Below are 12,950 nucleotides of genomic sequence, written 5' to 3'. Positions count from 1 at the left end.
AACGTGCACCTTCCAGAGGAAACAAATGCACAAACACCCCAATGACACCAAAATCAAAGTATTTCAAATCACACCTCCAGCGCACGCCTCTTGTTTTAAACTGTGTACGACCTGAGCCCTCCCATCTACTCACCAATCACTTCCAAGTGAGCTGCAAGTTTTGACACACTGGCTTTAGCAAGCTCACTAGTCTTCTCGTTCAGTACTAACGACAAAGAATGGACCTGGCCAAACAAAAAGGAACAGGGTGGTATTAAACAATATGACCTCGCAGCTGGAACTTCTTGTTAGATTTTTTTCAAGACAATTGCACTGTAACACATCAATGGCAAGCAAGAATTATCTGCCTGGGAGACACCGGAGAAAAAAAACCTTTTTACTTCCTTGTCTGCACATGCACAGGTCTCCCAAGCAACTTAGAATGATCGTGTCATCAACAAATCCTAGCACTGTTATCTTTGTCCTTTTCTCTTTCAACACCTGTCATTTTTACGTTAGGCTGCACAGACTATATATACACACGTGGGTTTTTTTCTTAAAAAATACACGCTTATACATATTTATAGACATATATCTCTATATACTTATAAAAGTATATATTGTTTTGAAGTAAACTCCATAGTACCTAAAACAGCACAGTGCCAATTTCAGTATGTCAGGGCTTTAATATTGAACCAATCTTACCATTTAAGAGATGACAGACATTTAGTCTGTGCCCTGTGTTGTCCCAGGGAAATGACAGTCACTGCCCCTAAGACTTACACTCTGCTCAGGCTCTCGGGCACAGAACGGACTGGAAGGAACACGGGGCAGGGGGTGGGTGTCAAATTCTACCCATGAGAGCTCCGTTGGATGAACATGGATCACCCTACTTCAGCCTCCCTCCAAGTCCAAGGAGGCTCACACAGCACGGCAGCTCTGCACATTTTTTTTTAAATACCTCTACACACACTTTAAATCTATTGTTTCTGAACTTATGTGCATTCTCCACTAGAATATAGAACATTTGATTTAAATGTCACCTTAAGTTTCTATAAACCAGACGTTTTATGACAGACAATCCAATTACCATTTTGCATCTCAAGTATACCTTCAGATCCAGCTTAGTGTTTACAGGCTCTTGGGCTGGAGAAGCTGACAAGGGATTTATTTCTGATTTGATTGTCTGCTGAGTATCTTCAGGTTGCAGCTTCATAGCATGGTTATCAGCAGTGGATCCAATCCCAAAGAAATCCAGTATCATTACCCAAGTTTGCAAAGTTATTAAGACATCTAGACAATTAAAATCAACATCTACACTACGGTTAATTTTGTTATAGCGAGAAGAAAATTCAGGATGTTTCCTATCCACTAGAAATATATTGATATGAACTAATGAATCATCAAAGTTACTTTTTCCACAGGGCAACTGGGATCTGCCTGCTGTTGGAGAAGGAGGTGGAGTCAGAGGATACTCAGAATCAGCATCTTCTTTTTGCTTCTTACGAGAGGCACAAACTGGTCTTTGGTAGAACTGAAAGACATTAGTTGCTTCTTCCATATGGGAAGGCAGGGAACGCGGCATATCTGGATACTCTACATTGGATACCGAGGGACAAGACTGCGACAGATACTCCTTATGCGCCAGACTGGATGGCTTGGGTGCTCCACGGGACACCATGAGATTCTTATACATCGAGTCTGGGGTTTTTTGCAGAAGATCTTCCATTAGCAGGGAACGCAAGGCGATCTGAACAGACAAAGTCTGAGGATGATCTTTAGCAAACTCAACATCAAAATCCTGAAACTTAAGGCTGACAAGGCCTTGGACACCAAGCGTGAGGTCACCACTTAACTGAACCTGGAGCTCAGAGATATGGAAGTTTGCTTGAATCTGAGTAAAAGATTTTGTTTCCCTGATAGCTAATGACTTGTTTGGAACAGAATTAAAACCAGAATGGCTGAATAAGCCATTTTCCTTCCGTTCACTTGAGAATTCTGTGCCTGTACTATGAAGTGATGCTGAAGGAGAACTAGGACAAGTTGAAGATAGGGAAGTGGTTGGAAATTTGTTCAAGTCTTCACTATAAATTAAATTATCCAGAGTCTGAAGGACTTGTTCATACACATGTTTTGCTAACACCACCTACAATGTAGAAAAAAGAAACAATCATCATGTTAGAGTTCTCTACATCAATAAATGAGTACATATATTTTAAAAGTCACAAGTGGGAAGAATTTCAAACCAGACAAATTTTAATTTTGTCCACACATAAAATATAATCCAGAACAAGGTACAATGCAAAGCTGAAACAAAACAATTCCTCTGTATTAGCTCTGTAAAATGACACAATCTGGAAACACCCAGGATAGGATCCTAGAACAGGACACCTTGTATTCCTAGGCAAAAAGCATCTACACAGAGTTAGTTAAAAATAACTCACCACATAAACTAGCCCTAATTTACCATACTGAGATTATACAGTAACATATGGAAAAAACACTCTACTTGCTTGTCTCCTTAGCTTTAGAAGTTTCATTTTCCTCTATTTAAAATCTCTGCTCCTGCAGAGATTTTTTTTTAAGATAATGGCATTTTAATTCGTAGTTTCTACTAGAATTGCAAATAAATGTATTTGGACGGTGGCATTTGGACAGTGACACACTTACTTTTCCTTCTGTGACAGGTGTTTAGGGTAAGTATAAGTCAGATCATTTCGTAAAGATGTCTAAAATGCCCCAAAACAAAATTAAATTTTTGTCATTGTTATTATGATGTAAAACTGTCTCTTCTAACCACACTTACAGGATTCAATTTCTAAACTGCCAACATGTTAAACCTGAAGATATTTGCCTGAAAAATGCTTATCTTCTATGCAGGGAAATATGTTTATATTGACAGTGGAAATTCCACATTGCTGTACCTGAAGAGGGTTCACAAATTTCCCTTCAATCTTCATAATGCTTGATATTCCAAAGTCTTCATTACTCAGAGGAAAAGTTAAATCCAAATCTTTCTCCAATGGTATCTTTTCCAATTTAAACTGGATGGTTGTGTTATTCAGAATGTGGAAAGCTGTTAAGAGAAAATGAAATTAAAACATTATTATACGTGACGTGATTATCATATCAAGACTGTACAGCAGAGATAACACAGAGGCTATTTAACTTGCTCAGAATCTCATAGCAATGCTAAAATAAGTACATATGGCTGCGTTTTGTTAAAATTTCTGCATGAAAGACACTATCAAGTTTTTGCTTAGGAGACTAAAAATTAATATAAATAATACAACTTGTCCATTGTAATTAAAACAATTAATTTCAGGAGGTGTATTTCAGGAGGATGGGCGAGACAGAATATACAATCAGACCTATGTTAAGTCACATTTTTAGTACCATCTATTATTCATATTAAAATAATGAAGAGCCCTCTGATTAACATACCATGGCCTTTATGTAACGATTCAAAGAAGTCATGACGAGTAAAAAGGGGTTCTTCCTGGCTATTAATACTGGCAGGGCCTGAAGAAGAATGCAGCCCACGAGATATTTCACTTGCAGGCTCCTTCTTGCTTGCAAATTGACTGCTATTTAAAGAATACATTTTAATATCTTTAATTTCAACTTGCAGTCTATCACTTGTAGATTCATCTTCTCCTGGTACAAAATTCTGAATAGATATTTGTCCTAAATGACCTACAAGCAGTTCAGAGCTACCAGGCTTCCGAGGTATTGAGACAATCGGTGATTCAATGTTTACATTTAATATAAGCTTAATAGTATCAGTTTTGAGAGGTGGTGATCCTAATGCATAGCCTTCATTATCTTCTAAGTTGGCAACATCTTTTGATCGTGGTGTCGTATCAAACAAAGAGACCATTTCACTGTATTCAGCAGTTTTAGTTGCCAAGACTGTAGTAACTTTTGAAGCGGCACTTTTCAGCATGCTGCGGAAATTCTCTTCCAATTCATCCATTGACAAAGTTAATTCTTTCAGAAATTTAGCAGAGTGGTTGTAGTGTAAGGAGGCCATTTTAAGGTTGAGAGAACATTCCTCTTTTGACCTTTCTTTAAACGTGAAACTTAAAGCATCTGGAAGGCTACTTCCATCATCAAGCCTGAAGAATAAAGATTCAACGTAATCATCACCAATAAGACCTTCATACCTTCCTGCATTCCCTATGCTGACAACATACTGGTTCTTAACGCTATCTTGTGTGAGGTCCATGAGGTGAAGACACCCAAGAGAGCCATTTACATCAAGTTTACTACGCATGGAGACATTGACTTTGGTGCCACCAATACTGGCTGTTGCAATTTTTCTGCCGTATTTTTCTCCATTTGTCATGCCAACTGTCCTGAGGAGGAGGATATTTAACCAGTGAATATCAACTGCTGCCTGTGTATTCTGAGCATACGTAGACTGGAAGGTTTCCTGTTCCCTCCAATCTCTTTCCAAGTCAGTTATTAAAGGCTGAGAACTAGAATCTTCTTTCTCCTTTGGGAAAGATTTCTGGAGAAACCCAATCAATTCAACAATAGTCTCTGGATTAAGGATGATATCCAGGTTGTTCACCTGTACAGAGATCACCTGCAGACTGCTATTCATCGACGGGCATTCGGCACTCACAAACTGATACTCCAATTTTATCAGGGACTCTTGATCTTTTCCATTGTTACCAGATGAAGTATTGGAGGCTGTACTGCACCTCTCCGCCAAAATAGCTGCGTCGATGGGACGTGCATCATATGGTCCATACACCGGGGACTGAGCTCTGCTGTCTCGAAGACTTCCTGTTGGCACATCAAAACTCAGATTCTTATGAGAAGCCATCAAAAGATCAAAATCTGTTCCATACGTTTGCATAGTATCAACCAGCAACAGGCCATGAACAGTCAGGGACACTTCTGCATCGTAAGGCCTTTTCACAAAATGGGCATTGGTGCCAAAAACCTTGAGTACAGAGATATATCGGCCATTACTTTCAACACCTAACTGCATACAGTTTACTTTGAATTCAGCCAAAAGCAGCTGAGATTCAACGAGGACTTCCTTGGTATGTTGCTCCAGCATTACAACACTCTGTGTCAGATTCATTACAGAACCATGTAAACTGCCAAGCTGGTCCACCTCTGCAAAAATCTTGTCCTTCCCTAAATGTAGGGCATCAGAAGATTTAGTTTCAGATGTACTCAGCTGGGTACAGCAGTTCTTCAGAGCTGATATTTTGTCTTCGTTGATGTGAATCTTCAAGTCTGGCAAAGTGCCAGACAAGACAACTCCTGGGTATTTTGGGTCAGACGTGTATATCAACCTGCGCTCCAGCTGCAGGTGAACATTGAATTTTTCTACCACGTGAGTTGGACCCACATCACTATCTTGAATGTGTTTCCAGTTGTCTTTCACTCGACCCACCATGATCTGAAGGTCCATAAATGAAAGCGTGTATCTCTCATACATTTTTTTACTCATTAAGTGTGCTTGTAGCTGCTCTTCGCTTATTTCCACTCCAGCGAACTCAGACATTTTGATGCCACTATCAGTGTTAGATTCCGGTGGTGGAGTATTGGGAGGAGTCGCAAGTGGTGTTTTATATTCCTCATCACTAAGTTCATTCACTTCTGAAGAATAAGTATCTGCACTCCTTTTAGGTTCCTCTGTGGATTAAAAACATAATAGTAACCAAACAAATAAACAAAAGTATTCTTCCCCCTCCTTTGACGTTTCCATCATTACCTGACCAATCTGTCTGAAGTTGTATGTTTTAAACCCAGAGCATACCCAGAAATGTCCTACAGACACAAGTGCCAAGAACAGAAATCCATGTGACTCCAAAATTTGGGATACTGTCCCAAAAAAGTATTCAACAACTAAATCTTATACCGCTCTAAGCCAAAATCTCTGGTAAAGCACCTGACATATCTGCTTCACATCTACTCACAGCCTTCAAGAGGTGCAAGGTGTAACAGGGGAGCCTTTGATTGAAAAGTTAATCCCAAAACAGTCCCAACCCCGAAACAAAACCAAAAAACCTGCACCCCTCCTCCCCCATTATTTTTAAAACTGTACATCAATCTTAATTAAAAATTACTGAAACCAGCAAAATTTTTATTATGTGACTCTATGCATATACAGGGGAAATAACCTTAAGACATCTCTACTTTCTACAGAGACAGGAGGGTTTCTGGGAGAAGGTGGAAAGAAAAGAAAAGCTGCAATAATTCTAGATCGTACCTTGAGAATTGGTAAGTAATATTCTTCCCAGATCTACAACAACCAACACTGGATCCGCAAATTTGAAATCATCAGGAAAGATCACCTGAGGAGCAGAAATATCAAGGCACACAGTCCAGCTTTTGCTGTTTTCCTGAAAGATAAAAAGAAAGATGTAATAGTCCGTAAGAAATAGGGCTCCCCTCACATACAAAAAAAGCCATGTCAGAAAAATCAATCTCATCAGTCACTTCTTCACCAGAATAGGCTGTTTTATCAAACAAACTATTACTTTACCAGAACAAGTATGTTTTCATTTTACTGAAAATGATGTAAAACAACTATCTTGCATTAATATAGCTAACTCCAAAGTTAGGGATTAATGATCGTGATACATATACTAGTATTACTTGAAAACTGTAGAATAAGCAAGACCAAATCAAGGTAGAACAATTTATTAATTTAGAAAATAATCTTTAAATAGGTTACACACATATTTAGTAAGTTTGACATAGCAGAGCTCCAAGGCACACTAGAGGCAATAAGTTGGCATAAAGTCATTTCAGTAATGGAGCCAAGAACAGAAAAGTACTATTCTACCATTATTCACAACAGGTCTGCAGCACAGAAACGGACTGTTTGACAGCCAAAGGAATACTACAATAACACTCGTAAAACTCCCCACCTTCTTAAAAAGAACCCCACAAAAATGAACAATAAAAAACCCCACACTTTAGAGCTTCAAGTCCTAAAACATATGGGAAAAAAAGCGCCTACATAACCATTTTGGGGGCAAAAACTTACAATGAAGTCTCCTACTAGCAGACGATCAATAGTTTGCCTGATTTCAGCTTTTGTCTGCATTTTCAGCTTGTTGTACTGTCTTCTGGCAGCTTCAGCCACTCTTGCCTCTAACTCAGACTGATATCCAAAACCTGCACAACAGATATAAAACAAACTAGGTATAATTTTGTTCATCTGTTACTGAATCAGGAAAAAAAAAAAAAAAAGAGAAGAAAGAGAGAAGAAAGAAAACATCTATTTTAAATTCTAGCAGTAAAATATTCTGCTTTTAACTGTCCTCTCAAAAAACCTGTTGGACACCACCAATTTTAAGGAGAGAGAACAGAAAGAGGCATCCTATTTCATGCATTTTAATTTAGGCAGCATGAACATCCAGCATGTGGTATTGCAGCAACTTGCAATTTTGAAGTTGAACTTTCAGGAGTCTGCCCAAGCAAAATCCCTGATTTAATTAAACAAAGAAAGAAAAAAAATAAACATCCAAGAATAGAATATTTTGGGTTGAAAGGGACCTTTAAAGGTCATCTAGCCCAATCCTCTGCAATGAGCAGGGGCATCTTCAACGTGCTGGAGCGAGTCCAGAGGAGGCCCCGGAGATGCTGGGAAGGCTGGAGCCCCTCTGCTGGGAGGGGGGGCTGAGAGAGTTGGGGGGTTCAGCCTGGAGAAGAGAAGGCTCCGGGGAGACCTTAGAGCCCCTGCCAGTCCCTCAAGGGGCTCCAGGAAAGCTGGGGACAGACCTTTCAGCAGGGCCTGTTGCAACAGGACAAGGTGTAATGGTTTTAAACTAAAAGAGGGCAGATTTAGACTAGATATAAGGAAGGCATTTACACTGAGGGTGGTGAGACATTGGCCCAGGTTGCCCCGAGAAGCGGTAAATGCCCCATTCTTGGGAACATTCAAGGTCAGGTTGGATGGGGCTCTGAGCAAGACTCAGAATATTGCTTAATTTTAATTTAAAGTGGAGATTCTTTGACGAATGCTTTATATTTCTAAGAATGAAAATAAATAAAAATCAAAGATAAGATATATCAAAGATAGAATACCACCAACCCCACCAAAAAAAACACATTAAAGGTTAACCTGAGGTATGAACCCTTCCCTTGTAGAAGAAGTCAGCTACTTTCTTAATGGCTTGTGGATTGTAAATAATGTTTAGAGGTCTGGTACTGACATCCAGGCGCCTCTCAAAATTGCTGTGGATTGGATTTCTTTCATAAAGCATCTCAAACACCGGGGCATCCGGATCTGCAACTGAATAAAAAATGAGTTACAAAAAGCATCTGTAAAAAAACCCAGAGCAAACAGACAAAAGCAAAAAACAAACCTCAACAAATTTAATAACTACTTTCTAATTGGTACTACTAGGAAAGTAGTACCCATCTGATAATTCTTCAGTGACTGAAATGCAAGTCATACGATCAACTCCCCCAGTCCACAGAATGCAACATTTGTAGGTACAAAAACGTTTTCAGAACTGGAGTCTTAATGTTGAACTCTTAACAATTTTTTTTCTTTTTTTAGACCAAGACAAAGAGCAAGTGAAACTCCCGTTGTCTTGAAATACATTTATTTTATTCATTTCCTTTAAAGTCAACTTCCACCACACCCTTATGTCTGAACAAAGCTTCTACAATTTTATCTTTACTATTTGCAAAAAGCATTTGTGTGAATTCAAACTTTAGGCACTCAGTTTTGAAATTTCTGTTTTGTAGGAATTCTCTCATACGCCTGTTAACATCGAACATAAAATGAAATCTTTACCAGTGTTCTGATTAGTCACTTCTGAGGACAAACTCTGGAGTCCAAAGGAAGACATGCAGCCAACCTCTTTTTGCTAGTAAGAATTCAAAAGAAATAACATTGTTAAGATAAAATCAACCAAGCCACTTGATATAAGCATAAATGTCTTTTCTGTATGTCTTATTGTCACTTTATAAGTGAATTAAATGGATAGTCTGAGATTATTATATGCGTTTTTTTTTCCTGATCTAATCAAACAAGAGAGGGAAGTATGAGTAAGAAGATAACGCTATCTCTTCGTGTAACAGACAGACTGAAGTCTGAAGTGCAAACTTCAGTTGGTTCTCTACAAATTATGAAGTGCAAAATACACAGAGAATTCTTGTGGAATTAGATTAAAACTTTGTTTGCTCAGAAGAGATATTTGAAATTTTTTCATCAATTCATAAGGAAGAAAAAATATTTCTGCATTTCTCTTTTAGCTTAACAGTGTACACGTGAAATAAACCCTTACTTGGACCAATGAGCTTATAAAAAAGAACCATCACTGATTAAGCAGCAATGCTGATTGTTCCAAAAGTCAAATTTTGTTCAATGAATTATCTTTGTCCAACACATGCAAGTATAAATTAAAGCTACAAGCACACAGAGCAAACAACAAGGAGTTCTACAAATGATCTTTGGAAAGGAAGGGGAAAACTAAGTTCAACAAGTGGAAATTTTTCTTTGGGACTTTTGTGTTCTCTTTCTGGGATAAGACACAAACTGAGAAAAACATGTGTTGAGTTTTGGAATGTAACTATTTTCATACAGACTTATGCATCCTACACAGTAACTTAAAAGAATTTTTTTCACCTACAGGATTTGGGAAAACAAGAACAGGAAATATGGTCCCTTCTGTTGCCAGATCCCTCAGAAAAAGACCACCGAGCTGAACTTTGAGAAGGGAAGAATTTCTGCGAGGAAGGGATTCTGCTAAGATCTTTACACCTGGAATAAAAATACGTAAAATGCTTTTATTTCTTTTAGCACACAGCATAGGTTATTTTACAGATAACAAATATCATCCAACAAACAAGTCTTTTGGAAGCGCTTATATATTTTTATTTCTACTAAACGAATTAAGCACAGAAATTTGGCATACATTCCAATGACTGTTAAGCAAGTATTTCTATAGTTGTCTTCCTTCCGCACATAGCAATGTCTAAAATTAGATTTCTGTCGAAATCATTCACACATCTTAAGACAGAAACTTATTTTCACTTGATACATCAATTTCCACAAGCTGTTTTCACATTTTCATTTTGAACTTTGTTTCAGCATAGTAATTTAAAGAATTAAAAAAATATATCAAAGGAAGGGCTGAAGGTGGACAGAGCTCTGGGGTTTTTTTTTTTGAGAAAGAACATTAATTGACTTAATACATACCTGAAAACTCCAGCTGCATAAAAGCAGTCTCCTCAGCACGCGCTATCTTCTTCTCCTTATGCAACAGAGTGAAAGAGCCACCTTGCAACTGTAGATTGAATTTAGCAAAAACATGATCTCTCTTTGTAAAGGTATTCATGCTAGAAGCATCTGCAGCAGGATCAAAAAATTCATCTGCACCTAATTAAAAAAAATACCAACAAAACAACACATTAAGTCAGTCGAGTTTCTCAAAGGCTACTGAAGAATAAAAAGGTTTCTCTGAATTTGAAAATAAAGACTTCCCAGCTCTAGAGGAGAAAAACAGAAAAAAAAATAAAGCAGATGTACCTCATCCCTTAACAAATCCCAGTATTCTGTAGAACTCTTCTATTTCATTGAAGGTAACGTAAACCTAAATTTACGAAGACCCCAGTAACCCAGTACTGCTAATGTTATACCCAGTCACAGCACCAGTCACCCCACCCATCTGGAAGAGAAAAAGTCCCAGATCTCTTTGCCATGAATATCTGTAATATTGGAAGCAAATATATTCTATATGTCACTTTAGAAATAAGCAGCTACACCAGGTATTGAGATTTTTTAACAGAGTCTTAACCTGTAGACAGGCTCTGCTTAGGTACATCTGTTGACACACGTAATCTTTTAACATTACAGAACCACTGAGCTGTTTCTATTCTCCTTTAAGAGGTATCTAACTATGGTAGCATTAGCAGCCTTCAAAAGAAACAGAAAACCCCTATACTCTCATACCCAATATGTCTTCTGGATTCCACTGTTCCTTTGGGTCTGGGAGCAGCCCTTCAAAAGGTTCACCTTGGTACGTTTGCTGAGCGTATCCGTACCAGCCTCCCCAGCCAGGAAACCAGGACTGAAGGTACTGCAGCATCCCAGTGCCACTGCCCTGCGCCGGTTCTGCTGTGGGGGAGCCCCCAGGGCAATCGGGCAACGGCTCTTTAATGCTCTGTGTTTGAACATTGAAGACATACACATTACTGCTGGCAAGTGAAAGAATATCACAAGTGTACAAAAAAGTCCCAGTAGAAGCACAATTCCATGTTCTATTTACTCAGTGCTCTTCAGTATGCCAGCAGTGATATTTCCAATCAATACTGAGCTTATTAAGAGAGCAGTGGTAAAGAAATAATAAACACCTAATCAGTTAACTGCTGCATGCTCATAATTAAAGCCATATGGCATGACTTAAATCTTAGTCTAGAAACACTAAACCAAATAAGAAGTCATTTGACACTATAAAACACAGTTCTAAATTTTAGCAACTGTATTTGAAAGAGACACAACATTGTACTGTTACAGAGATCAGTTTGTATTTTATGAAAAGTGCCCAGAATGCCATTTAGAGAAGGCTCACTTCTGTCATATACTTATTCTGGGAAATACTCGTTATAGGCCCTTATTTTCCACTCTCTGTTTTTAAGATGAAGAGTACTTGCCCCAGGAATTCTGGCAAGGTACTATTGAGGAATATCATCGTACGAGTAGGCAAAAGATTTCACTGTGCAAGTGAGACAGTAATAACTGGAGTAACTGAGAATTGGTTGCAATTTTAGCATTAATGCCACACTTCCAAATCAAAACAAACACATGCTAATGCTCTGCAGCAGAGCAGAACACAATGCCTCAGAATAACTCACTTTAAGATTCCAAATATTACCCTGTATGCAGAATGTTCCTCACCTCAGCCAGGTCATGAAATTTATCATGAACTATCTCATACAGTATCTTCAACTCCTCATAAGTTTGCTCATCCTCAATACGATGCATTTCTGCCTGAGAAGACAAAAAAAATGTAAAGTAACTGCACTAAAAGAATATAGTTTGCTTCACAACCATGTCAAACATCTCTGCACTGAGTAAATCTCTGCACTGAGTAAATTTTTTCTTTCTGAACTAGGACACAGGTTCGTTATTAGAGGCACTTTCCCTCTAAATTCTTCAGCCTAAAATCAACTGCAGAAAAATAAAAAAAACCAAACCAACCTAAAACCCAACAAAGCACCCCCAAACACACTGTCAAATAGCCACAGTTTTTCCCACGTTATCCACCCAAGCACACGGGTGACCTGACACACTTCTGATATTTAAATACGTTTTGAGTCTACAGAGAAACACGAGTTAAGAAAGCATGTCACAGACTGACACGAGCATTCTATGAGAGTTAATGCTATTTTTGGTGAAAATCAGTTACAGCTCAAAAGAAAAAAAAAAAAAGTCAGCTTTTTGCATAGCAAAACAAAACCACAAGAATCTCACTGCAGAGACACCTCCCACAAGCCCAGGTTTCATGTATTAAAAACTCAGTTGTGGTCAAAAGACAGTCTGTTCAGTGAATATGGCCTGCAGTAAAACCAAAGATGTTTCTAAAATAGAACAGATCTTAACTTTGAGAAGATGGAACAAATCAAATATAAGAAAACTCTTAAATACCTGCTCTGCAGCAGACAGTGGTTCCCCCTTCAACTTGCTGTAATACATGTCAGTGTAAGATACTGCATCTCGGGCCCGATGTAACGCGAACTCCCAGCTGGAACGTTGTCTCTGCTCCCTGATCTCAGAAATATTTGCATTCAAAGCAAAGATCCACCATTCTCGGCAGCTGAAACATTTAACAATTACTGTATTAGCAATATTTTCAAAAAACCTAAATGCACAACAAACTGGTAAGAGGTCCAGAGAGATTTAGGGAACAAACAGTGGGCAACTGGTCAGAAAAAAGCGCCAGCATTAGAGACAACATGTGTGGACAACTTCTACAAACGGTGTC

The 12,950-nt window shown here is 38.4% G+C and overlaps 1 protein-coding gene across 1 annotated transcript in view; it reads right to left on the bottom strand.

Moving 5' to 3' along the window:
- VPS13D (vacuolar protein sorting 13 homolog D (S. cerevisiae)) overlaps positions 1 to 12,950 on the bottom strand; it is a 97,983-nt gene that overhangs the window by 77,738 nt on the left and 7,295 nt on the right. The window contains exons 10-22 of the mRNA XM_014941435.1: positions 12,614 to 12,782; positions 11,864 to 11,956; positions 10,919 to 11,129; positions 10,166 to 10,345; positions 9,597 to 9,727; positions 8,759 to 8,831; positions 8,078 to 8,248; positions 6,998 to 7,128; positions 6,215 to 6,347; positions 3,424 to 5,637; positions 2,904 to 3,055; positions 1,091 to 2,125; positions 134 to 224 (exon numbers count right to left, since the gene is read on the bottom strand). Of these exons, the coding sequence (XP_014796921.1) occupies positions 134 to 224; positions 1,091 to 2,125; positions 2,904 to 3,055; positions 3,424 to 5,637; positions 6,215 to 6,347; positions 6,998 to 7,128; positions 8,078 to 8,248; positions 8,759 to 8,831; positions 9,597 to 9,727; positions 10,166 to 10,345; positions 10,919 to 11,129; positions 11,864 to 11,956; positions 12,614 to 12,782 (4,784 nt within the window). The remainder of the gene's footprint in view (positions 1 to 133; positions 225 to 1,090; positions 2,126 to 2,903; positions 3,056 to 3,423; positions 5,638 to 6,214; positions 6,348 to 6,997; positions 7,129 to 8,077; positions 8,249 to 8,758; positions 8,832 to 9,596; positions 9,728 to 10,165; positions 10,346 to 10,918; positions 11,130 to 11,863; positions 11,957 to 12,613; positions 12,783 to 12,950) is intronic.

This window comes from Calidris pugnax, unplaced genomic scaffold (genome assembly GCF_001431845.1).
Source record: "Calidris pugnax isolate Ruff unplaced genomic scaffold, ASM143184v1 scaffold82, whole genome shotgun sequence".
Classification (NCBI taxonomy): domain Eukaryota; kingdom Metazoa; phylum Chordata; class Aves; order Charadriiformes; family Scolopacidae; genus Calidris; species Calidris pugnax.
Note: the sequence above shows the minus strand (reverse complement) of the source record. Positions and strands in the feature narration are given on the sequence as shown.